A 26,836-nucleotide genomic window follows, 5' to 3' on the forward strand; every position below is an offset into this window, starting at 1 on the left:
GTTTAGACCTGTCAGGGCTTACCTTGAACCACATAGTTGCTGCTCAGAGAGAGTAGGGGCAGAATGTAGACATGAGGATTCCATATTGTTTGTTGTGCCTATTGTTTTGAAATGTTACTGGTATTATATTTGTGGTATTCAGACATTCTTTATTTCAGATTTTTTTAGTTCTTTTGGTCACCTTGTTGTGTTAGTACCACATTAAATTATTACATCTTTGTAAAACATTTGTAGGGCAAGTTCTCCCCTCATTACTCTTCTACTGAAAAGGTTTCCTGCAAGGGACATGTTAAATGACACCATGGGGATGTTATCAGGAAATCCAGACAATGGAAAATTCTATATTTTATTCTATAAATAAAATATCTGTTCATATTTTGTATTGTTTATATATTAATTTCAGGAGAATTGCTGAGTTTACAGTAGTTTTCCTAGTCCATTTGAGCTTTTTTTCTGTAAACTTTTATGGTTTTCTTTTGTTTACCCTTTTTAAGTTTATTCCTATAATAACATGCGGTTTTTTATGGCTATTTAGAATGTTACCTTGCTTCTTTCATAGATTTAAATAGTTATTCTTATATTGACCATTTTGTATTTTAAAACTCTGTCTTTTGTATTTAAATATAAAATATCAGTAGCTTACTTGGGAAAACTTAATGGACTAGGTTTGTATATTTTAATATTTTTTAGTTTATCACCAGTATGGCAGGATTTCCCAATGTCGGCACTATTATTAACATCTTGGACTAGATAATTCTTTGTTGGGAGGGGCTGTCCTGTGCACTGTAGAATATTTTAGCTGCATTCCTGGCCACTACCTATAAGGTGACCAACTTATCCCAGTTTACCTAGGACTGTCCCAGTTTTACAACTGAAAGCCCCATGTCTCAGGAATCTCCTCAGTTCCTGGTAAACAAGGACACTTGTTCACTTTGTCTAATCACTGCATCACAGCCATGTACTCTCCCAACCCATTGTGACAATCAAGTATATCTCCAGACATAGCAAATGTCCTGTGGGGAGCAAAAGCACCCTCTGGTTGAGTTCCACTGCCCTATAGATAAAAAAAAAAATCTCATGCTTTGTGTGGGATCCCACCAGCTAAACACATCAGGAATATATCTGTAGCGAAACAAATTTAGGTTTATTTAGCATGATGTAGCAAACAAGAATGCATCTCAAAGGACCTTAAGAGTGTTTCAGAAAGGGGGAGTAAGGAGAGACCTCTTATAGGTTTTGGACTTGTGCTGTGAGTGGTTCTAAGGAAGGATCAGTGAAGAAGGGGCAGTTTGGTGATTGGCTATTTTATTCATTTTTTTCACAGGAAACCCAGAGGATTAAAGTTAGGATAGAGTTGGCTTCTGTAAAGGCAGCAATCAAGCAGAGAAAGAATGTTAATCACTTCTGCTGTTGCAGTTCAGTTAGTTTCTGTTAGAAACTTTGGTTCTGTCTGTGTCGTGTTGAAAACTGCTTATATTCTGATTGCCAAGAGGCAATTTTTATTTCCTTATTCCCTATAATATTTGGAATTTCAGTGTTTATTAAATATGTTACTACATTTATAAGCAAGGTAACTATCTTACGTATATTGCTTTTAAACTACACACATTTGCTTTAAGAGTCACTGGGATAAACTAAACGAAATTGCTTCTAAGAATTTTTTCCTCCTCAGAGAGGAAAACACTAGGGGTATAAATGCAATTCAGCAGAGTTAGGAGAGTCTTTTCAACAAATGGTGTCATAACAGTTGAATGTCCATATGCAAAAAGTGAACCTCAACAAGTACTTCACATCTTACACAAAAATGTGTTCAAAATGGATCATAGGCCTAAATGTAAAACATAAAGAAGAAGAAAGTAAAGGAGAAAATCTATGTGACCTTGGGTTTGAAAATGACTTTTTAGTTACATTACCAAAAGCACAATCCATGAAAAAACAAACAAAAATGTAAATTGAACTTTATCAAAATTAAAAACTTTTGCTTTGTGAAAGAAATTGTTAAGAAAATGAAAAGACAATCCAGTTGCCAAAACTTGGGAGCAACAAAGATGTCCTTCAGAAGCTGACTGGATAAATAAACTGACAATGGAGTATTTTTCAGTGCCAAAATGCAATGAGGTATCAAGCCATGAAAAGACATCGGAGAAATTTAAATGGATGTTACTGAGTGAAAGAAGCCAATCTGAAAAGGCTACATATGGTAATGTTTCAACTATATGACATGTCTACAAAAGGCAAACTATAGAGACATTAAAAAGATCAGGGTTTGGGAGAGAGGGAGGAATAAAGAGTCAGAGCACAGAGAATTTTTAGGGTGGTGAAAATACTGTTTGCTACAATAGTGGTGGATACATATTATGATACATTTGTCCAAACCCACAGAATATACAACACCAAGAGTGAACCCTAATGTAAACTATGGACTTTGGGTGATCATGATGTGTCAGTGTAGGTTCATCAGTTGTGACCAATGCGCCACTCTAGTGGGGATGCTGATAATGGGGAGGCTGTGCATGTGGGGGTCAGGGGGCGTATGCGAAATCTCTGTACTTTCCACTTAATTTTGCTGTGAACCTAAAACTGCACCAAAAAATAAAGTCTTAAAAAAGACATTCTACAGCCTGGGAGAAAATAATTTGCAAATTACATATCTGATAAAGGACTTGCATCAAGAATATATAAAGAACTCAATTCAATAATAAAAAAACAAGTAGCTCAATTAAAAAGCACAAAATATCTGAACATATACTTCACCAAGGAATATATACAGATGGCAAGTAAACACATGAAAAGATCCTCCACATTGTCATTAAAGAAATGCAAATTAAAACCACAATGAGATGGCACTATGCACCTATTAGAATGACTGAAATCCAATATCATTGATGATAGCAAATGCGGGCAAAGATGTAGAACAACAGAAATTTTCATTCATTTCTGGTGAGATTGCAAAATGGTACAGCCACTTCGAAAGAGTCTTACAGTTCCTTATAAAGTTAGACTACCATGGGAACCATTAACCCACAAGAGAATCAAAGACTTATGTTCACATATAAATTTGTGCAAGCAGTTTATAGCGGCTTTATTCATCAATTGCTAAAACTAAAACTTTAGAACTTGGAAGCGACCAAGATGTCTTCAACAGGGGAATGGATAACTGTTACATCCGTGCATTGGAAAATTTTTCAGCAATAAAGAGGTACAGGCTATTGATTGACAGAAGAACATGGGCAAATCTTAGATATTATAAGTGAAAGGAGCCAGATCCAAAAGGTTTATATTTTATGATCCATTCATGTGACATTCTGGAAAAGGGAAAACTATAGGGACATAAATCAGTGGACAGGGGTTGTTGGATGGCAAAGTTGTTGACTATAAAGGAGATGCACAGAGGAACTTTTCAAGGGAAAGAACTATTCTTTGTGGTTCTGGGGTGGTGAATACATTTGTCAAAACCCATAAAACTGTAAATCACAAAGAGTGAACATGAATGTATGCAAATTGAAAAAAAAAAGACATCGAAAAAAGATCAGTTCCAGGACAAAATCCAGACTGTGACAGATGAACCTAACTCTATTACAAATGAGTGAAATAACTGCACTGAACATGGGGGTGGGAGGTGAGAGGAGTGTCCTAAGTCAGTCTGGAAAATTGTGTTTTACTAGAAACTAAGGATAAAGATGAAAGATACGTAAATACTATCCTCCAGTTAGTAAATTTGTTTTCCAAGGGGATGCTGGTTAACAGTTCTGAAACTGCTTTATATGTATAGTAGGCTTGAAAAATAGTAAGTGGTTGGTGGGTGATGGGAGCCAGGTTTCTCACTATTGTAGAGGGAAGTTACAGATAAGAAAGGAAGTTTAGAATGAACTCTGTGGTTCTTAATGAGAGTTGGAAACATCAAGGTGAACTCATGTTTAGCTTGGAATATGTGCAGATGGATAGATACAGAAACAATTGTAGATATATGTGTATATGTGAGTTTGTACACATAAATGTATTATCAAACTCTGTCCACTGAGAGGGCCTACACAGAATGACACTTGAGTAGTGATGAGCAGTCTCAACACCCAGGTCTTGATTCTAAATAGCAATCTCAAAGAAAAGGTGGTAAGCTTCTTAGTGAAGTGGCTGATTCTAGGGCTGGGCAGGGAAACCACAACATGAGCCCATAGCATCTTGCACCAGAAAGTAAGGAAGTGCTCAAAAAATAAAAGGATGGATGGATGTCAAAGGGATATAAGATCCAACCTGAAAGAAATCTCAATAGCCAAAGCTAGAACAATTTGAGCAACAAAATAAATAATGTAGTATTTATTGAGTGAATATGGGCTAGACTTAGTGACTTGCCTTCTATGAATAAAACATGGAAAGGGAAAAATAGTACCTTTACAGTAAAGGACCCTGTCAGACATTACCTTAACCAAGTGATCAAGGTTAACATCATGAGTAATGTCACATGGATATCATGTACCCCCCTGATATGTTGCAATGAGAAGGGCGCTTCACCTCTGTGATATTCTTTCCTAAAGCCTATAACCGTGGTCTGACCATGAGGAAGAGCTACCAAACAAACCCAAATTGAGGGACATCCTGCAAAATACCTGATCAAAACCTTCAAGTTTATGAAAACAAGAGAAGACTGAGAAATTCTCTTAGATTACAGGAGACATGATGAATTAATGCAATGTGGTATCACGGATTGGATTCTGAAATAGTAAAAGAACATTAATAGAAAAATTGGTGAAATGCAAGTAAAGTTTGGAGTTTAGTTAATGGTTATATACCAATGATGGTTTTTTAGTTTGACAGATGCACCATGGTAATAAAAGATGATAACATCAGAGAAATCTGAAACTGAGCTATATGGAACTGTATACTATCTTAGCAACTTTTCTGTAGATTTTAATTTTTTCTAAAATAAAGGTTATTAAAAGGTTACAGAACAGCATGTAGAGTATAATTTCATTTATGGAAAAGTCTATACATAGACAGACTATACATAGATATGTTTATATGCATTGATAGATGACTTAAAATGTTTACTGAAATTTTTTTTTTTTTTTTTTTGCGGTACGCGGGCCTCTCACTGTTGTGGCCTCTCCCGTTGCGGAGCACAGGCTCCGGACGTGCAGGCTCAGCGGCCATGGTTCACGGGCCCGTGTCCCCTGCATCAGCAGGCGGACTCTCAACCACTGCGCCACCAGGGAAGCCCTGAAATTTTAATACTGCTGGGTTTAGAGACTTATTACTTTGTTCTTTTCTCTAGTATTAGATATTCATTAATTAGCATATATTATTTTTATAAAAGCAATAACATTGTTAAGTGCAACAGTAAAAGCTACTTTCTTTTCAGCTACCTTTCCTAAAATTATTTCTCTAATAATTTTTTAATCAGAAGTTTTATATGTATTTATTAAGTGAAGTGGGGGAAAAATGAAAAAAAGACATCCAAGAAAATAGAAGATATGTTTACATGTCATAAGAGAATATTAAATGACAGAAATGCTTTATGTTTCAAGTTTCATGTTTTCAACTTCAAACAATGTATACAGTACTGGTTTATTTTATCTATATCCATATTGTAATTTTTCTACAATGAGTAAATATTACGTTCATCATAAAAAATGAATATTTTCATGGTAACAGACATCAGAGCTATAATTAGAACTTAAGTTCAGATTTTCAGGTTAAAGCTTTTTAGAATTTTCTAGGTCATATAATGGCTTGAAATTAGTGTATACCTTAAAATTCAGGTGCAGCTAAATCCCTTACCAAATAACTTATAATTAAATCATTATTGGGCATAATATTCTTTATTTAGCATATATTTTTAAAGATACAAAAATTTGGGGGAAGGGTGAGCTGTGACAGGGTGAGAGAGAGTCATGGACATATATACACTAACAAACGTAAGGTAGATAGCTAGTGGGAAGCAGCCGCATGGCACAGGGATATTGGCTCGGTGCTTTGTGGCCGCCTGGAGGGGTGGGAGGGAGGGAGACGCAGGAGGGAAGCGATATGGGAACGTATGTATATGTATGACTGATTCACTTTGTTATGAAGCAGAAACTAGCACACCATTGTAAAGCAATTATACCCCAATAAAGATGTTAAAAAAAAAAAAAAGGATAGGCTCTTCAACAGTGGATTCTTTATCGAATGTTCACAATGGTGAATAGTCGCATGTAGAAGAATGAAACTGGACCCTTATCTCATACCATATACAAAAATCAACTCAAAATGGATTAGAGACTTAAATGTAAGACCTGAAACTATAAAACTACTAAAAGAAAACATAAGGGAAAGCTTCATGACAACCATTGGCAATAATATTGAGGGGTGTATCTATTTTTAATGTATTTTCTATGTAACTTTTGATATGTATTTTATGTATTTGACATGATTAAGCCAAAAAAATAATCCACCTAAGGGGAAATTGGTTGGCCAACATGCACTGAATAATTCCTATGTGTCACTCTTGGCAGTGACCTTACCAATGCCACAAAGGACCCATGATCTAAGAAACAAACTGCATTTAAAGACCAGTGGGGCCCAAGAGTTGACCATAGCTCCATCCCTGAAGTTCCAACATTGTATGATTGTAGCAAATATCATAACCTGTTCGATTTATTAGGGGTCAGCAAATAAAGCAATGCAATAGTGGGAAAAAAAAGATGCAAAAATTTATAAAATATAAGTTCTGTCTATCCCCAAGGATGGGAGTAGGTCAAGAATTCATTTCACTAAATTTTAAAACCCTTTTGAAATGTAAATAAGAAATTTAACTTTTTAACCAGAATTATATAACCTATACTTACCCAGAGAATCAAAAAGCATTAATATTACTTTTCTAAGGACAGACTGGCTTGGGTCCAGTATTTCAGGAAATATTTATATCATAATGGTATATAGCATGTGTGTTTGCTGAGTGCCTTCTGTGTCAAGCATTTTATTTACAACTTTTCATTAAATCCTCAAAACAGTCCCATGTGATCTTGGGGTAACAGCAGTGAATGGCAGCTTGAAGCAAGATCTTAGTTCCTTGCCTGGGAATTGAACCTGGGCTGCCTGGGTGAAAACGAGGAATCCTAACCACTAGACCACCAGGGGCTAGTGGCTAGAAGCAGAGCCCTCGCTCTTGACCTCTTTGAAAAACGAATTTTACAGAGACCAAGGTTGTAAAGCAGACACAGAGTTTATTAGAAGCACAGTACGTGTGGTAGAGCACAAAGAAAAGCAGTTTATTTAGGACAGAAGCAAAACAGAGCTACACACTCAGAGAAGAGTGTGGGCATCTTCGCTAATAAAGAGCGCTAAAGGCGTGGTTTAAATTGCTTATGTAGGGGCCATCTTCCAGGTCTTTGTTTTCCTCTGGCCAATCATCTTGCTTGTTCCCCATATCCGATCTGACTCAGGGTCCTGTCTAATGTGCATGCGCATCTTTTGGCCAAGATGGATTCCAGTGTGAGGGTCTCTAGGAGACTGGCAGAACATATTTTGGGTTAGCGCTCCCTCCCTTTTTGATCCCCTAGGAACTTTTCTGTACATGTGAAGTTGAGGAGGTCTCCTTGACCTGAAGAATGAAGACGTGGTCATCTTATCTTTTTACTGCAGCAGAGCTTAGTTCCTCTCTGCTCCTGCTGTTATCTTTTTCCTTGAAATGTCGTCAGGGGCCAGGGTGTGGTAGGGAGACAAGCTCCAATTGCTCAGTCTGACACACTCCAGCTGCTCAGCCTGGGGCCAGTCTACCTCCTACCTCACATGTAGTGTAACCTAATTTTATAAATGTGGAGACTAAATCTCAAAAATGTTGAGTAACTTGCCCAAAGTTGTGTACGATATGTTCAGTAAATTTGTATTATTTGTAAATTAAACATTTTTAAAACTCTAACATTCCTACAACATTCAGAATGCTTTATGTACAAATAATTCTTCATATATATATGTATACACCACCCTAAGTTCATACTTTTTGCACTAGCTAATGTAAAAATTACTACAAGTGTAGTGACAATTATATGAAATTTCAGCAAATATGTATAAGTTTCTGAATTTATTTTATGTTACTTTTAGGAAAGTTTTAAAACACCAGGCAAACCAGTTCTTTCTGCATATTTTGTCATTCTGATTTTAATAAGTTCAGGTTTATGCTTTATGTTTTAGAGTAATTGCATTTAGTAGCCAAACATTTAGTAATCATACTCTTGTACTTTCTGTTTCAGTCAGAAAATGTAACTGTGACAAAGGATTTTCAAAGGGTAGAAAATGCATATCACATGGAAGCAGAGGTATGTACTTATCTTAAATAATTGGAAACAGCACGACTTGTGGGGACAGTTTGCATTTAATTTTATTCTTGAAACTCAGTGTATATGAGAAATGCTTCTCATGGTACTGATAAAAGATCATTTTTCTCAATCATTTTTGGTGTTACATATCTGGGTGAGCTTTTAAAATAAATTTAATGAGATTTAAGAGAAATTGTTTTGAAGTGGAATAAAAATAGCAGAGGGAGGTAGCATTTAACTGCCACGTGAATAAAATTTTAGTAATGTTATCATCTAGTGAGCAGGAAGCACTACAAAAGAAAAGTTTCTTCTCCTCCGATAAATAGCAAATTAATAGTCATAGAATAAAGGATTGAAAGACTCTTCAACATTCTTTTGTTTCACAATGTAATTTTATTGTTTTGTGTTCAGGTTTATTTAAAAATAAAAACTACTCAACCTTTGCACAAATTAAAAAGAACAAAATATTTTTGTACACTCAATTAATGAAAACATTTAGTTCCTAAAACTGTCGAGCTTTTTACTTATCTTTAAAGATTGTATGATCAGGATTTTATGACACCAGAGTATGTTATATGTACTTGTGGCTAGGTTACAAGACTGCTCTCTCTCCCTGGCTCCAAACATCTTGGGGTACTTTGGGGCAGTCAGGCTGCCTCCTTTGCCCCAGGAAACAAACAGGAATGAGATTAGAATGGAATATTGTTTATCTAATCAGAGAATCTTTGCCATTAGAGGTGTAAAATACCTCAAGAAATCAACTAGTCCTACCTTCAGGCAGATAATAAATTATTTTTTCTAATTTTAAGGGTGTGACCTTAGGCTTAGATAGCTTAGGCTCAGATTTTTCAAAGATCATATTATAAGAATTAGAATGGAAATTAGGATCCTGGCTTCTTACCTCGTGAGATAGTAATTTCCATAACACGCTGTTGTCCCTATACTTACTTTAATAAATTTATAATTTCTTCACTTAAAATTTAACCATCTTATGATATTTTAGGGATCCATTTGGCAAATGTTATTCTGTAGTAGTGGGGACCAAAACATACCTTTCAAAACAGGATGAAGAGTGGTCTGGTAAGATTCCATGTTATGGAAGTCAAAGACTGGGAGTTGTTCTAGCATCCTCCAGTAGTCATTACCTGTTTGGACTTCAGGTTGTAGTGAACATAGATGGGCTCTGGTTATCTTAGTTAATGGGGTTTGTTGTGAGGGTACACTAGTAAGTACACGAGGAGGAAAAGGAACAGTCCCAGCAAACATTCAGCCAGGCTTCATGGAAAACTGGCCAGTTTTTCAGACTGATTTATTCTAGGGACTGACCCGCCACGTACAGAGTGTGCTTTAGAGCTGCTTATTTTGTTGTAAGACATGGCTAAGTGAGGACTTGGCTAAACTCTACTCCTCATCCTTTTGCTGTACTTACCTTTTTAATGTCTTGTATTTGAATTTCTTAAGAGAGAATCTGATTATATTTTGTATAGGGCTCCCCAGTAGCCAGAACTCTTATATAGTATAGTCTAATACATGATTGCCCTTAAGTCAGCATCAGCAGAGACCAGGACGGTAGGGTCATGAGGTATAAAGTATGCCAACCTGCGCATAAAGAACAATGTGTGGCTTTATGGCTATGGCTATAGTGAACACCAAAACCTAATATCTGATGTATACCAATATTCTCGCAGGTAGTTAAATATACAGACTAAGATTAGATGGTAGAACATTACTTTTCACATAATATCTGAAATTTTCATCCTGAAAGGCACTTCAGAGATTCTTTTTCTAACCTCCCGCCTACCCTGCTGCTTCAGCTTATTTTAAAGATAAGATATTGAAAGTTAGAAATTATCTAAGTGAGTTCTTTAAGGGTGGGTGGGTGTTTGTATGTTTGGGGTTGGAGTAAAACCTTGGCTTTGCAATTCTTATATCTCTATACTCTTTCCACTTCTCATGTTGTTTTCCTGTTACAATTTCAGTGTTGGAGGGATTTTAAAAACCTGGGATATAGTAGGCATTCAATAAAAGTCTATTAAATAGAAAAAATAGTATAACCAGTTTCCCCCCTCCTTTTCCTTGCATGTTTCCGTGTGTCAGGTGTTTTCCATACGTTATCTCATCTAATTTTCTTTTAACTCTTCATCTTTGTTGTGAAATATTTTATACATAGATAGGTATGAATATAAAAGGCCAATTCCATTTTCAGACATCTAATCAATATACAATTTTCTAACATTAAACCAATAATTGACTTACTAGTACTTATCCATTTTAATTACGTACCTCTCCAAAGACAAAACAAATATTTCTTCCTAGAAGTATATAATTGAGGTTCAGTATCATATTAATGCTACTTTTTTCTTCTCCAAGTGTAAGGATCCCCAGTTTCTTTGGTCATTTCTTAGATGACAAGCTCTCTCTTTTGTTAACCAATTTCCTCCTAAAGCATCTACAACTATCGTGTCCTAATTGTGATTCCATATTAGAGAAGGATGATTATCTTCCTTATTCTGGAATGTTCATTTCTAATAACACATATACGCCTGAACACTTTGGCACTTGCATCACATTCTTCCCTTCTGTTGAGCTTACAGTCATAAACAATGATTACAACTAAAACAGTGTCTTTCTCACTTGGGGCTTTTAAATCATATTTCTCCTATCTTATAGTTTGTTATTATCACCCTGTGTTCAGCAAAAATACTGCTCAAAATTGAAGGCCAACTATAGACTTTTTCAGAAAGCTGAAAGAATTCATTACCTGTAGACTTGCAATACAAGAAATGCTAAATGAAATGGGGTAGGTGGAATGAAATGGTACTAAAAAGGAATAGGAATCTACACAAAGGAATGAAGAGCACTGAAAATGGTAACTACACAGGTAGATATGATATTTTTCTTATATCATCTCTATATCTCTACATCTATATAAAAGATAATTGTTTGAGCAAAAATGACAATGACGAACTTTAGGAATTCTAACATATGTCAAAGTAAAACATACAACAGCAATAGCATGAAGGTCAAGAAGGGAGAAATAGAAGTAGAATATTGTAGGTTTCTTATATATGAAATGGTATATCTCCTGAAGGTAGATTGTGATAAACATGTATATACTATAAACTCTAAAGCAGACACTAAATTAACAACAACAACAAGAGTTATAGCAAAGAAGCCAATGAAGGATATCAAATAGAATAATAAAAATATACTCAATCCCCCCAAAAAAAGGCAGAAAATGGGGAGGGGGAAAAAAGAAAATATGAGACAAATAGTATAGCAAGATCAGAGGTTTAAATGTAACCATATCAATAATCACATTAAATATAAATATTCTAAATACCTCCATTAGAAGTCTTATATTTCAGATTGTATAAAAAAACACACCTCACCTGTAAGCTGCTTGCAACAAACATACTTTATTTTTTTTTCTTTTATTAATAGAATTTATTTTTTTGTATCTTTATTGGAGTATAATTGCTTTACAGTGGTGTGTTAGCTTCTGCTGTATAACACAGTGAATCAGCTATACATATACATATATCCCCATATCTCTTCCCTCTTGCATCTGCCTCCCTCCCACCCTCCCTATCCCACCCCTCTAGGTGGTCACAAAGCACCGAGCTGATCTCCCTGTGCTATGCAGCAATGAAGTGAGAGAGTAGCATTAACATATATGCACTACCAAATGTAAAATGGATGGCTAGTGGGAAGCTGCTACATAGGACAAATGTACTTTAAATATGAGGGCACCAACTGGTTAAAAGTAATGGCAGACTTTCAGTTTCTTAGTCTACGTGTTAGGAGCTTAGAAGTCACCACTGCATCCTAACAAGTAAAAAGCTGAAAGAAAACTGAAAAATCAACAACTCTTATAGGATCCATAAGAGAGGTGAGCATACAGGGCACACTGCTACCCCCCAAACTGGAGAGACAGACAGGCAAACACAGTGAGTCACAGCTTACTAGAGCAGAGACAACAGAAACCACCTCCAGAAACGGTGCCCGGGTAGGAAACTCTGAACCATAATTGACAAATTCCTGGAGGCTCAGTGTGGACAACTCTGAGAATTAAAACTCTAGAGGATCCAGTCATAGAGGGGGACCCACAGTTTTGTGAGATTTACCTCCACGTGCTCGACTAGGTTCTCACTGTGAAGATGGGAAAAAACTTCCCTAGTGTGTCTGGCAGAGGGAGGGGAAAAGGAACCGTTTTGAAATATGCCAGAGTACTCTGTTCTTCTTAAGGAAGTCTGTCCTCAGGAGAAACTAGTTAAGCAGACCCTAACCTGCTGGTATATTATCAGAGCCTAACTAACCAGAGGGAAGGGAAATACCGAAATCCAATCCACTCTAGCCATCTTCTACCTAAAGAGGAGGAGAAAACAACAACAACAACAACAACTCAGAAATACTTGTGAAGTTCAGTCTGGAGGCACTGGCTCACTAAAAAACTGAGAATCATAAAACAGTAGAACACTTTCCCTCTCCCTATATCTTACCACCACGTTACTAAAGACTTATTTACAGCAGTCCTTTTTACTCAATATATCATGTCCAGTTATCAAGGAAAAAATTACAAGGCACACCAAAAGGCAAAAAATGCAGTTTGATGAGACAGTGCAAGCATCAGAACTAGAGATGGTAGGGATGTTGGAACTATCAGACTGAGAATTTAAAACAAATATGATTAATGTGCTAAGAGCTCTAATGGATAAGTAGACACCATGCAAGAACAGATGGGCAACATAAGCAGAGAGATTGAAATCCTAAGACCCAAAAAGTAATACTAGAGATCAAAAACACTGTTAACAGAAACAAAGAATGCTTCTGATGGGCTTTTTAGTGGACTGGATGCAGTAGAGGAAAGAATCTCTAGGCTTGAGGGTATCTCAATAGAAACCTCAAAAACTGAAAAGCAAAGAGAACAAAAACTGGGGAAAAATAACCCCCAGAATATCCAAGGACTATGGGACAACTACAGAAGGTATAACATACACATAATGAGAGTACCAGAAAGAGAAGAGAGAAAGGAACAGAAGAAATATTTGAAGCAATAATGACAGAGAATTTCCCCAATAAATGCCCAGAAAGACCCCTACTGGTGAGCATATTATTTTCAAACTACAAAAAATCAGAGATAAAGAAGAAAACGTGAAAGAAGCCAGAGGTAAAAACACTTTACCTATAGAGGAAGAAAAACAGAATTATATCTGACTTTTCCTCTGAAACCATACAAGAAAAGAGAGAGTGGAGTTTAAACACTTAAAGTGTTGAGAGAAAAAAAAAACCCAACCTAGAGTTCTCTACACAGTATCCTTCAAAATTGAAGGAGAAATAAAGACTTTCTCAGACAAAAATTGAGGGAATTTGACTAAGACTGTTTTTGCGGGGGGTGGGGGTGTTTTTTGGTTTTTGTTTTCTGGCCGCACCATGCAATTTGCAGGATCTTTCCCAACCAGGGATTGAACCAAGGCCACTGCAGTGAAAGCCCGGACTCCTAACCACTAGGCCAGCAGGGAAGTCCAAAAATTGAGGGAATTTGTTACCATTAGGGCTGCCTTGCAACAACTGTTAGAAGAAGTTCTTTGGAAAGAAGGAAAATAATATAGATCAGAAACCTGGATCTATGTAAAGAAAAGAAGAACATCAAAAAAGGAGTAAGTGAAGGTAAAATACTTTTATTTTTCTTATTCTTTTTCTTAACTTCTTATTTTATATTATAGTTGATTAACAATGTTGCATTAGTTTCAGGTGTACAGCAAAGTGATTCAGTTATACAGATACATGTATCTCTTCTTTTTCAAATTCTTTTCCCATTTAGGTTGTTACATAATATGGAGCAGAGTTCCCTGTGTTATAGATATTTTTCTTATTCTTAATCAATCTAGTGAATACCAGTTTGTTTAAAGTAATAGCAACAGTATATTCAATTTTGTATGCTTATGCATGTTTCTTATATATATACTTGTGTATGCTGATATATAAGTGAAATGAATGACTGTAATGATACAAGAGATGGGATGGAGGAATTAGGATTATTTTGTTATTATAAGGTACTCACACAACCCATAAAGTGGTATAGTGTTATTTAAAAGTGGACTTGGATTAGCTGTAAATATGTATTGCATACTTTAGAGAAACCACTAAAAAAGCTTAAAAATATATAACTGATATGCTAAGAAAGGAGAAAAAAGGGAACCATGAAATGCTCAGTTAAAATCACAAGGGCTTCCCTGGTGGCACAGTGGTTAAGAATCCACTTGCCAGTGCAGGGGAAATGGGTTCAAGCCCTGATCCAGGAAGATCCCACATGCCGCAGAGCAACTAAGCCTGTGTGCCACAGCTACTGAGCCTGCGCTCTAGAGCCCACGAGCCACATCTACTGAGCCCGTGTGCCATAATTACTGAAACCCGTGCACCTAGAGCCTGTGCTCTGCAACAAGAGAAGCCACCGCAACGAGAAGCCTGTGCACTGCAACAAAGAGTACTCCCTGCTTGCAGCAACTAGAGAAAGCCCACACACAGCAGCGAAGACCCAACACAGCCAAAATAAATAAATAAATGAAAATTTTTTTAAAAGCACAAAAGGCAGAAGACAGAACTTAGAAAAAGGAACAAGGGCAACAAATAAACAGTAAAGAATAGGGTGGATATTAATCCAACTATATCAGTAATGCTTTGAACATCAGTGGTCTAAACGCAGCAATTAAAAGACAGAGATTGTCAAAGTGCATCAAAAAACACTACCCAACTATATGTTACCTATGAGAAATCCATTTTAAATATAAAGACATATATAGATTAAAAGTAAATCCATGGAGAAAAATTAATCATGCTAACACTAATCAAAAGAAAGCAAGAGTCACTATTGTAATTTCAGACACAACAGACCTCATAACAAGGAGTTATCAGGGATACAGAAGGGCATTAGGTAATGATACAGGGGCAATTTTCCCAGAGCCATAACAATCCCTGGGGACTTCTCTGGCAGTCCTGTGGTTAAGACTCTGCACTTCCAGTGCAGGGAGCATGGGTTCGATCCCTGGTTGGGGAACTAAGATCCCACATGCTGCGTGGTGGCACAGCCAAAAAAAAAACTCCTTAACGTGCATTCCCCAACTACATGAGGCAAAAACTAATAGAACTGCTAGGAGAAATAGATGAGTCCACTATCATAGTTGGAGTCTCCAATTCCCTTTATCAAGAAGGGACAGATTCAGCAGGCATAAATCAGTAAGGACCTAGTTGAACTTAACAGTACCATCAATTCACTGGATAGAATGGACATCTATAAATTACTTCCTCCAAAAACAGTATTCTTCTTCTCAAGCTCTCATGGAGCATTCACCAAGATAGAACACATTTGGAGTTTGGGTCTTTTGAGCACAATCCACCCATTCCCATTGCTTGGCCCTGCAGTAAACCTTTACTTCCCCCCCCCCACCAAAAAATACATTTTAGGCCAAAACTTATACCTTAACAAATTTAAAAGGATAGATCATATAATGTCTGCTCTCTGACCACAGTGGCATTAACCTAGAAATCAATAACAGAAACATAATTGGAAAATCCCAAAATACGTGGAGATTAAACAACACACTTCTAAATAACATGGGTCAATGAAGAAATCTTAAGAGAAATTTTAAAATATTTAGAACTAAATGAAAATGAAAATACAGCTTATCAAAATGTGTGAGATACAGTGAAAGCAGCTTAGAGAGAAATTTTAGCATTGAATGCATATAGTAAAAAGAAGAAAAATCTAAAATAAATAATGTTTCCACCTTAGGAAACTAGAAAAAGAAGAGCAAATTAAGTCCAAAGTAAGCAGAAGAAAAATAATAAGAACTAGAGCAGAAATCAGTGAAATTGAAAACAGGAAATCAATAGAGAAAATTAGTGAAACCAAAAGCTAGTTCTCTGAAAATATCAATAAGATTGATAAGCTTCTGGCCAAACTAAAGGGGGAAAAAAAAGAGAAGGAACAAATTACTAATATCAGAACTGAAAAAGGAGACATCACCACAAATCCTATGGAAATGCATTACAAGATAAGAAAACTACAGACCAATCTCTCATGAATATAGAGGCAAAAATATTCAACAAAATATTTCCTACATACCAGCAACAAACAAGTAGAATTTGAAATTAAAAACAATTTTCCATAGCACCCCAAAACATGAAATACTTGGGTGTATATCTAACAACATATATGTACAAGATTTATATGAGGAAAACTTTGACACTCTGATGAATTAGATCAAAGAAGAGCTAAATAAATGGAGAGATATTCCATGTTCATGGATAGAAAGACTCAATATGGTCAGGATGTCAGTTCTTCTGAGCTAGATCTATAGATTTGATGCAGTCTCAACCAAACTCCCAGTAAGTTATTTTGGGGATATTGAAAAAAAAAATGATTCAAGTTTATATGGAGACGCAAAAGAACCAGAATAGCCAATACAGTATTGAAGGAGAAGAACAAAGTTGGAGAAATGACATTCCCTGACTTCAAGGCTTACTAAAAGGCTTCAAAAATCAAGATAGTGTAGTAGTGTTTGAAGAACAGACAAACAGATCAATGGAACAGAATAGAGAGCCAAGAAATAGACTCCTGTATAATCAACTGATTTTTGAGAAAGAAGCAAAGGCAGTACAATGGGGCACAATCAACTTTTCAACAATTGGTGCTGGAACAACAAGACATCCACATACAAAAAAAAAGTATCTAGATACAGACCTTGCACGCTTCAAAAAATTAACTCAGAATGTATCATAGACCTAAAGGTAAAACACAAAACTATAAACGTATGAGAAAACCTAGATGGCCTTGAGTATCACACTGACTTTGTAGATACAACACCAAAGGCATTGATCCATGAAAGAAATAATTGGTAAGCTGGACTTCATTACAGTTAAAAACTTCTGCTCTGTGAAAGACAATGTCAGGAGAATAATAAGAAAAGTCACAGACCCAGAGAAAATATTTGCAAAACACACTTATTTTAAAGGACTGCTATCCAAAATACACAAAGAACTCTTAACCTCAAAAGTAAGAAAAGAAAAATTAAAAATAAACCAAAGACCTTAACAGATGCCTCACTAAAAAAGATATATAGATGGTAAATAAGCATATGAAAAGCTGATACACATCATATGTTATTAGCCAGATGCAAATTAAAACAAAAATGAAATGTCACTGCACAGTTATTAGAATGGCCAAAATCTGGAATGCTGACAACACCAAATGCTGACAAGGTTGTGGAACAAGAGGAGCTCTCACTCATTCCTGGTGGGAATGCAAAATGGTGCAGTCATTTTGGGAGACAAAGTTTCCTATAAAACTAAACATATTCCTACCACATGATGCAGCAATCATGCTCCTTAGTATGTACCCAAAGGAGGTGAAAATGTATGCTCACATAGAAACGTGCACATGGATATTTATAGCAGCTTTATTCATAATCGCAAAATTTGGAAGCAACAAAGATGTCCTTCAGTAGGCGAATGGATACATAAACTGGTACATCCAGAAAATGGAATATTATTCATCACTAAAAAGAAATAAGCTCTCAAGCCATGAAAATAGGTATGAACCTTAAATGCCTATTACTAAGACAATCAGAAAAGGCTACAAACTGTATGACTCCAACTATATGACATTCTGGGAGAAGAAAAACTATGGAGACAGTAAAAGGATCAATGGTTGCCAGCAGTTAGGGGGAGGGTGGGATGAATAGGGGGTGCACAGAGGAATTTTAGGGCAGTGAGAGTATTCTGTATGAAACTGTAATGATAGATGCATGTCATCATACATTTGTACAAACCCAGTGAATATAAAACACCAAGAATGAACTCTAATGTAAACTATGGACTTCTGGTCATTATGCTGTGTCAGTGTATTGGGTTGGCCAAAGGTGTTATGGAAAAACCTGAAAGAACTTTTTGGTCAACCCAGTAGGTACACATATTGTAACAAATGTACCAGTCTGGTGGGGAATGTTGATTATGGTGAGGGGGGACTATGTGTGTGTGGGGTAGAAGGGTATATATATGGAAAACCTCTGTTCCTTCCTGTCAATTTTGCTGTGTGCCTAAAACTTCTCTAAAAAAATAAAGTTTTAGAAAAACAGATCAATGTGTTATTTAAGGCCTGTGTTTCCTTATTCATTTTCAGCCTAGATTATCTGTCCATTGATGTTAGTGGGATTTAAAGTCCCCTACAATTATTGTGTTACCATTGATTTCTCCTTTTATGTCTGTTAGTATTTGCCTTTTATATATATAGGTACTCCTATGTTGAGTGCATATATATTTACAATTGTTATATCTTCTCCAACACATTAGTCCAAATGGACTTAATTGATATATACAGAGCATTCCAGTAGAAAGCAGCAAAATACACATTCTTTTCAAGTGCACATGGTTCCGTGTGCACATTCTCCAGGATAAATTACATGCTAGGCCACAAAACAAGTCTCAGTAAATTTAAGAAAATTGAAATTGTATCAGGCATCTTTTCTGACCACAATGCTATACGACTAGAAATCAACTATTTAGAAAAACTGCAAAAAAACACAAACGTGGAGGTTAAACAATATGCTACTAAACAAGCAGTGGATCACTGAAGAAATCAAAGAGGAAGTCAAAATATACCTAGAGACAAATGAAAATGAAAACATGACAATCCAAAACTTATGGGACACAGCAAAAGCAGTTCTAAGAGGGAAGTTTACAGCAATACAAGCTTACCTCAGTAAACAAGAAAACTCTCAAGTAAACAACCTAACCTTACATCTAAAGCAAAAGAACTAACAAAACCCAAAGTTAGTAGAAGGAAAGAAATCACAAAGATCAGAGCAGGAATAAATGAAATAGAAATGAAGAAAACAATAGAAAAGATCAATGAAACTAAAAGCTGGTTCTTTGAAAAAATAAATAAAATTGATAAACCTTTAGCGACACTCATCAAGAAAAGAAAGGAGAGGGCCCAAATCAAAATCAGAAATGAAAAAGAAGTTACAACTGATACCACAGAAATACAAAGGATCATAAGAGACTACTGTGAACAACTATATGCCAATAAAATGGACAACCTAGAAGAAATGGACAAATTCTTAGAAAGGCACAATCTCCTAAGACTGAACCAGGAAGAAATAGAAAATATAAACAGACCAATTACAGTAACGAGCTTGAATCAGTAATTTTAAAACTCACAACAAACAAAAGTCCAGGACCAGGTGGCTTCACAGGTGAATTCTACCAAACATTTAGAGAAGAGTTAACACCTGTCCTCTGAAACTATTCCAAAAAATTGCAGAGGAGTGAACACTTCGGAACTCATTCTGTGAGGCTAGCATCACTCTGATACCAAAACCAGACAAAGATATCACACACAAAAAAAGAAAATTACAGGCCAATATCACTAATTAACATAAATTCAAAAATCCCCAACAAAATATTAGCAAACCGAATCCAACAGTACATCAAAAAGATCATATACCATGATCAAGTGGAATTTATCCCAGGGATGCAAGGATTTTTCAATATCTGCAAATCAATCCATGTGACACACCACATTAACGAATTGGAGAATAAAACCCACATAATCATCTCAATAGGTGCAGGAAAAGCTTTTGATAAAATTCAACATCCATTTATATTAAAAACCCTCCAGAAAGCAGGCATAGAGGAAACATACCTCAACATGATAAAGGCCATATATGACAAACCCACCACTAACATCATTCTCAACAGTGAAAAGCTGAAAACATTTCCTCTAAGATCAGGAGTAAGACAAGGACGTCCACTCTTGTCACTTTTATTCAACATAGTTTTGGAAGCCCTAGCCACAGCAATCAGAGAAGATAAAGAAATAAAAGGAATCCATGTTGGAAAGGAGGAAGTAAAACTGTCACTGTTTGCAGATGACATGATACTATACATAGAAAATCCTAAAGATGCCATCAGAAAACTACTAGAGTTCATCAATTAATTTAGTAAAGTTACAGGATACAAAATTAATACACAGAAATCTGTTGCATTTCTATACACTAACAATGACATATCAGAAAGGGGAATTAAGGAAACAGTCCTATTTACCATCTCATCAAAAAGAATAAAATACCTAGGAATAAATCTACCTAAGGAGGAAAAACACCTATACTCTGTTCTTGAATTGGAAGAATCAATATTGTGAAAATGACTGTACTACCCAAGGCAATCTACAGATTCAATGCAATCCCTATCAAGATACCAATGGCGTTTTTCACAGAACTAGAACAAATAATTTTAAAATTTGTATGGAAACACAGAAGATCCCTAGTAGCCAAAACAATCTTAAGAATGAGGAACAGAGCTGGAGGAATCATGCTCCCTGACTTCAGACTATACTACAAACCTACAGTAATCAAAATAGTATGGCTCTGGCACAAAAACAGACACATCCATGAAACAGGATAGACAGCCCAGAAATAAACCCTGCACTTATAGTCAATTAACCTACAACAAAGGAGGCAAAAATATACAGTGGAAAAAAGACAGTCTCTTCAATAAGTGGTGCTGGGAAAACTGGCAGCTACATATAAAAGAATGAAATTAGAACATTCTCTAACACCATGTACAAAAATAAACTCAAAATTGATTAAAGACCTAAATGTAGGACTGGATAGCATAAAACTCCTAGAGGAAAACATAGGCAGAAAACTCTTTGACATAAATCACAGCAATATTTTTTGATCCGTCTCCTAAAGTAAAGGAAATAAAGGTAAAAATAAACAAATGAGACCAAATTAAACTTAAAAGCTTTTGCACAGCAAAGGTAACCATTGACAAAATGAAAAGACAACCTACTGAATGGGAGAAAATATTTGCAAATGATAAAACTACCATATTACCTAGCAGTTCCACTCCTGGGTATATATCTGGAAAAAACAAAAACACTAATTCAAAAAGATACATGCATCCCAGTGTTCATCCAGCATTATTTGTAACTGCCAAGATACGGAAGCAACCTAAGTGTCCATCAACAGATGAGTGAATAAAGAAGCTATGGTGTATATATATATGTGTATGTGTATGTGTGTGTGTGTGTGTGTGTGTGTGTGTACACAATGGAATACTGCTGAGCCATAAAAAAGAATGAAATTTTGCCATTTGCAGCAACATGGATGGACTTGGAGGGCATTATGCTAAGTGAAATAAGTCAGACAAAGAAAGACAAACACTGTATATCACTTACATGTGAAGTCTAAAAAATATAAAAAGCTAGTGAATAAAACAAAAAAGAAGCAGACTCACAGATATAGAGAACAAACTAATGGTTAGCAGTGTTGGGGGGCAGAGGCAATATAGGAGTGGGAGAGTGGAAGGTACAGACTATTGGGTATAAGATAGGCTCAAGGACATAGAGTTACAACACAAGGAATAGAGCCAATATTTTGTAGTAACTGTAAATGGAAAGTAACCTTTTAAATTGTCCAAAAAATAAAAAATTAAATTAAAAAAATTAATTGCAACTATTTAAAAAAAAACAGATCTGTGGCTTTCAGGGGCTGGGATGTGGGGAGCACAGGGGAATTTGAGGAAGTTGATGGGACTGATCATAATGGTAGCTACATGAGTAAATGCATCTGTCAAAATTCATAGAACGTATACTAAAAGGAGTGTATTTTGCTCTCTATAAGTTATGCCTTAATAAACCTGCCTTTAAAAAAAACCAGGGCTTCCCTGGTGGCGCAGTGGTTGAGAGTCTGCCTGCCATTGCAGGGGACACGGGTTCGTGCCCTGGTCCGGGAAGATCCCACATGCCGCGGAGCGGCTGGGCCCGTGAGCCATGGCCGCTGGGCCTGCGCATCCGGAGCCTGTGCTCCGCAACGGGAGAGGCCACAACAGTGAGAGGCCCACGTACTGCAAAAAAAAAAAAAAAATCGAAGGGGTGCATAAAGATATACCATGCTAACAATAACCAAAAGAAAGTTGTAGTGGCTATGATAATATCAGACAGAGGAGATTTCAAAGCAAAGAGTATTACCCAGATAAAGATGATTTTATAATGATAAATGGGTCAATCAAGACTATAACAGTCTTAAACACTTATACATTTAATATTAAAGCTTCAAAATACTTAAAGCAAAAATGATAGAACTGAAATATTTGAAATTTAAATAACCTACTTCTCAATAACCCATGGGTCAAAGGAGAAGTTAAAAGAGAAATTAAAAAGTGCATACATTTAAGGGAGAATTTATGCCAATTCTGTACAAACCTTTCCAGAAAATGAAGAAGCTGGAATACTTTCCAACTCATTATTTGGAACCAGAAGATAACAAAACCGGTGGGGGAGGGGGGAAGGGCAGGGGGACATTACAAGCAAAGAAAACTACAGACCAGTGTCCATCATAAACTTATGTGCAGAAATTATAAACAAAACTTTAGCAAATCAAATCCAGTGATATATAAAAAGGATAATATATAATGACCAAGTATGGTTCATCCCTGGAATAAAAGGTTGGTTCAACATTCAAAAACTGGTCAATCTAGTTTATCATATTAACAAGAAAGAAACATATGATGATCTCAGTAGATGAAGAAAAACATTTAACAAAGTCCAACATCCATTCCTAATAAAAATTCTCAGCAAACTAGAAATAGTAGGAAACTTCCTCAAAATTACGAAGGGAACCTATGAAAAATCTACAGTTACCATCATATTTATTGATGAAACACTGATTGCTTTGTGCCTAAGATCAGGAACAAGACAAACGTATCTACTCTCACAACTTCTATCCCACATTGTACTTGAAGTTCTAGCCAGTGCACTGAGGCATGAAAAAGAAATAAAAGGCATCCATACTGGAAAGTAAGAAGTAAACTGTCTTTATTCATGGACAGCATGACCATCAATGTAGAAAATCTAATGGTAATAAACATCAGAAATATAAAATACCTAGGGATAAATCTGATCTTTTAACTGTGTATGCTGAAAACTACAAAATATTGCTAAGAGAAATTAAAGAAGACCTAAATAAATGAAGAAACATACCTTGTTCCTGATTTGGAAGACTCAGTATCATTAAGGTATCAGGTCTTCCTTAATCTATATTTAGAGTCATTGCAATCCCACTCAAAATCCCAGTCAGCTTTAAAAAAAAAAAAAAAAAAGAAATTGACAAACTGATTATAAAAGACATTATTCACTTAGTATTGAAACCAGATAGAACATCAGTCTTCCCTGGATAACATTTATGATTAAAGGCAACTGTTCTTCAGTGTATAAGATGACTCAGGAGGTTACCTCATCCCTCTCTTTCTCTTTGCTGCTTCCACATATTTAAAGGCAGAGGACATAGTGAAAGAGATGAACTTCTGCATATAGATCTGAAAATAACTTTTGGAAGAAGAAACATACCTCAAATGACAGCAGTGAAGTATGAAGTAATTACCGCTAATGAGGAAGCTAACTAATGGCATAGATGACTAAAGAGTCATGAAACATTTATCAGGGTTAGAATTTAGCTGAATAATAAAGTTGAAGGGGAAACCCTCCAGTTCTCTTTCATAAAAAGTCTCTGATTTAAAATGAAGTTTTAAATGTTCAAGTCAACATTAGATAAATTTCAAAATTAATAAGCAAAAATAAATTTAATAACAAAATTTTGTTATAAGTACCAAGTAGGTCTTTCATATCTGTTACATACTATAAAATGACCTCATTGTAACCTGGCTTTACTTTTTTTAACTCACATTTAGAGAAAGATTTGAAATAAAGCATCAGACATGAAAATAATTTCAATTGTCATTTCATTTATAGGTCTGCATTACATTTACTGAATTTGGAAAAATGCAAAATATTTGTAACTTTCTTGTTGAAAAGCTAGATAGCTCTGTTGTCATCAGCCAACCCCAGTTCTATCATACTCCAGGTTCTATTGAGAATCTTCGGTAAGTTAAGCACGTCTTTAAATTAATTATCAACCAATTAAACAAAACTATTCAGTGCTGCGGTTTGTTGACTGTCGTATTAATAATCTCTGCATTTAATTCCTAAGACGGCAAGCCTGTGTCGTTGCTGTAGAAAATGCATGGCGCAAAGCTCAAGAAGTCTGTAATCTTGTTGGCCAAACTCTAGGAAAACCTTTATTAATCAAAGAAGAAGAAATGAAAGAATGGGAAGGCCAAATAGATGATCACCAGTCATCCAGACTCTCAGGTTCGTTAACTGTACAACAAAAAATCAAAAGTGCAACAATACATGCTGCTTCCAAAGTATTTATAACTTTTGAAGTAAAGGGGAGAGAGAAGAAAAAAAAACATATCTGAAATTCTGACCAAAATATACTGTGTTTGTATCTTTTTGTCTATTTTTATACTTTTTATAATGTTTGCTTTTGTCCTGAATATATGTATATTGTGTAGTATATAAAGTGTTTCTCCCCCAAGCCTGTCAATCCTTGAATATAGTTCCACAGAATACTTATGTTTACTTTCTGTTTTTGAAAACTTACTATGGGAAATACTCTTTGGGAATAAATGTGTTATATGTGCACACTTGCATAGTGACAGTTCATATAAGTGTATGTGTAAATAATTTTATATTCCTACTACAGGACAAAATATTGACACAGTTATTAACATGATTCTTAACATTCATAGAAAGAATGATGAGCAATACATAACTTTTGATAAAAGGGTAATGAGATATATACTAAGAAAATATTTTGATGACAGAAATAAAAGATAATATATGGACCAGACTCTCTTCACTAGGGCTCCTTTGATTATACCAGCACTCTCCAGTACAAATATATATAATGCAATCCATATATGTAATTTAAAATTTCCTAGTAGATACATTTTTTAAAAAGTGAAAAACAGTTGAAGCTAATTTTAATATTTTATTTAACCCAGTATATCCAAAATATTATCATTTCAGCATGTAATTATTCTTAAAATAATTAATGGATATTGTATATTCTTTTTTATACTAAGTTTTCAAAATCCAGTGTGTATTTTATATTACAGCACATCTCAATTCAGATGCTAAATTTTCATCAGAAATACTTGATCTGTATTTAAGTTTCTTAAAATATAGGTGGAAAAAATAGATTCACACACCCAGTTGTTCCAGACATTCTTGAAAGATCTAGTAACTGGATCACGTGTCAGTTTTTAAATTAAAAATGTTTTTTTAATTTAAAATTCAGTTCCTTAGTTGCACTAGCCACACTTCACGGACTCGAAAGCCATAAGTAGGTAATGGCTACCGTGTTGGACAGTGCAGGGCCATACACTGAGAAAATACTGATCCTTAAGGCTATCTGAGCAAGTACATATCATTGCTATTGCATTATACACCATCTGCAGGTGTGTCTACCTAAGCCAAGTCTGTTATGCAGCACAGGCTTTCCATTCCCTGCCATACAGCTAAGCCCTAGGGTTTTTCCTTTGATAGAGCTTGACACTCATATACCAATGTTTCTTTCCTATAACGTATTCCAGTATGTAGTTTTCATCCCCACCCACTTTCTTAAGTGGCACTAAAACCGCTTAATCTATCTCTTCTGTAGTATCCTTGGTGGGAAGGAGTGTGGAAGCTAAGAAGAAAAATTTTAGAATCCAACACCGCTATTTTAAAATCCTGATTTTACTACTAGAATGTAAGCTCCTTTGGAATGGAGATTTTGTCCTTCTCATTCACAGCTGCATTCTCAGTCTTAGCATAGTGACAGGGCCAACGCAGAGTAGGCTCTCAAATATCTGCTGAGCAAAGTACTGGTTATAGAAACTTGGCAAGGCACTTTAATTTCTTTAAGCTTCTCTTTCCTCACCAATGAAATGAGGCTAATAATACCTACCGTGCAGTGTTACTATAAGGATTAAAGCTGATAACTGTAAGACCACAAGAATAATGCCTAGCACATAGCAGTTACTTGGTAAATGGTAGCCACTATACCAGCTGCATTCTTTGATTATTGTCAACCCAAGTAAAAGTTGGCTTTTCCAAATCTATCATTAAGATGAATTTTTAAATAGTCATATTAAAAATAAACTTATCAGAAAACCAGTTTAAGGTATGTTGAAGTTTTATTTCCCAAAAGAGTTAAATAAATTATATTTTAGCTTTTATTTATCCAGTTGGGTAGAAAAGTACTATTGAGTCTGTACATCAAGAAAAAAATTGTTCATACTCAATAAAATTTAATCACGGGGGCTGATTTTTCTTAGCCATGGCTTCGTTGTATCTTTGGTTCCATCATATTTGGTAAAGAAGGTTTTCAACTTAGCAATAAATACCTAAAAACAAATTTTAAGTTAGCAAACACTTTTTAGAATTTACAGGCATTTTTAAAGATGTTGCCTCAAAAAAATCCTATAAAATGGACAGTCCTACAATTCTGTAGAGCATCTAAGAGAAGTAATCCTTCAAAGATTGGACTGGTTTATGTATGACATCCTGTGTACTTTAAGACTAAGGGTATCAAATTTAGTTGTCAGTTAATGGCAAGTTAATTTCTGACACATGGCAGATACTGGAGTATCAC

General features: G+C 35.5%; 1 protein-coding gene across 1 annotated transcript in view; it reads left to right on the forward strand.

Annotated features, from left to right (window-relative positions):
- The window catches only part of IRAK1BP1 (interleukin 1 receptor associated kinase 1 binding protein 1), a 36,622-nt gene extending 11,889 nt beyond the window's left edge, over positions 1 to 24,733 (forward strand). Inside the window, exons 2-4 of the mRNA XM_029224315.1 lie at positions 8,226 to 8,291; positions 24,106 to 24,236; positions 24,344 to 24,733. Coding sequence (XP_029080148.1) covers positions 8,226 to 8,291; positions 24,106 to 24,236; positions 24,344 to 24,614 — 468 coding nt within the window. The 3' untranslated portion in view covers positions 24,615 to 24,733. The remainder of the gene's footprint in view (positions 1 to 8,225; positions 8,292 to 24,105; positions 24,237 to 24,343) is intronic.
- The last annotated feature ends 2,103 nt before the right edge of the window (positions 24,734 to 26,836 follow it).

Source organism: Monodon monoceros, unplaced genomic scaffold, assembly GCF_005190385.1.
Source record: "Monodon monoceros isolate NGI ecotype Baffin Bay Population unplaced genomic scaffold, NGI_Narwhal_1 Super_Scaffold_15, whole genome shotgun sequence".
NCBI classification, from domain to species: Eukaryota; Metazoa; Chordata; class Mammalia; order Artiodactyla; family Monodontidae; genus Monodon; species Monodon monoceros.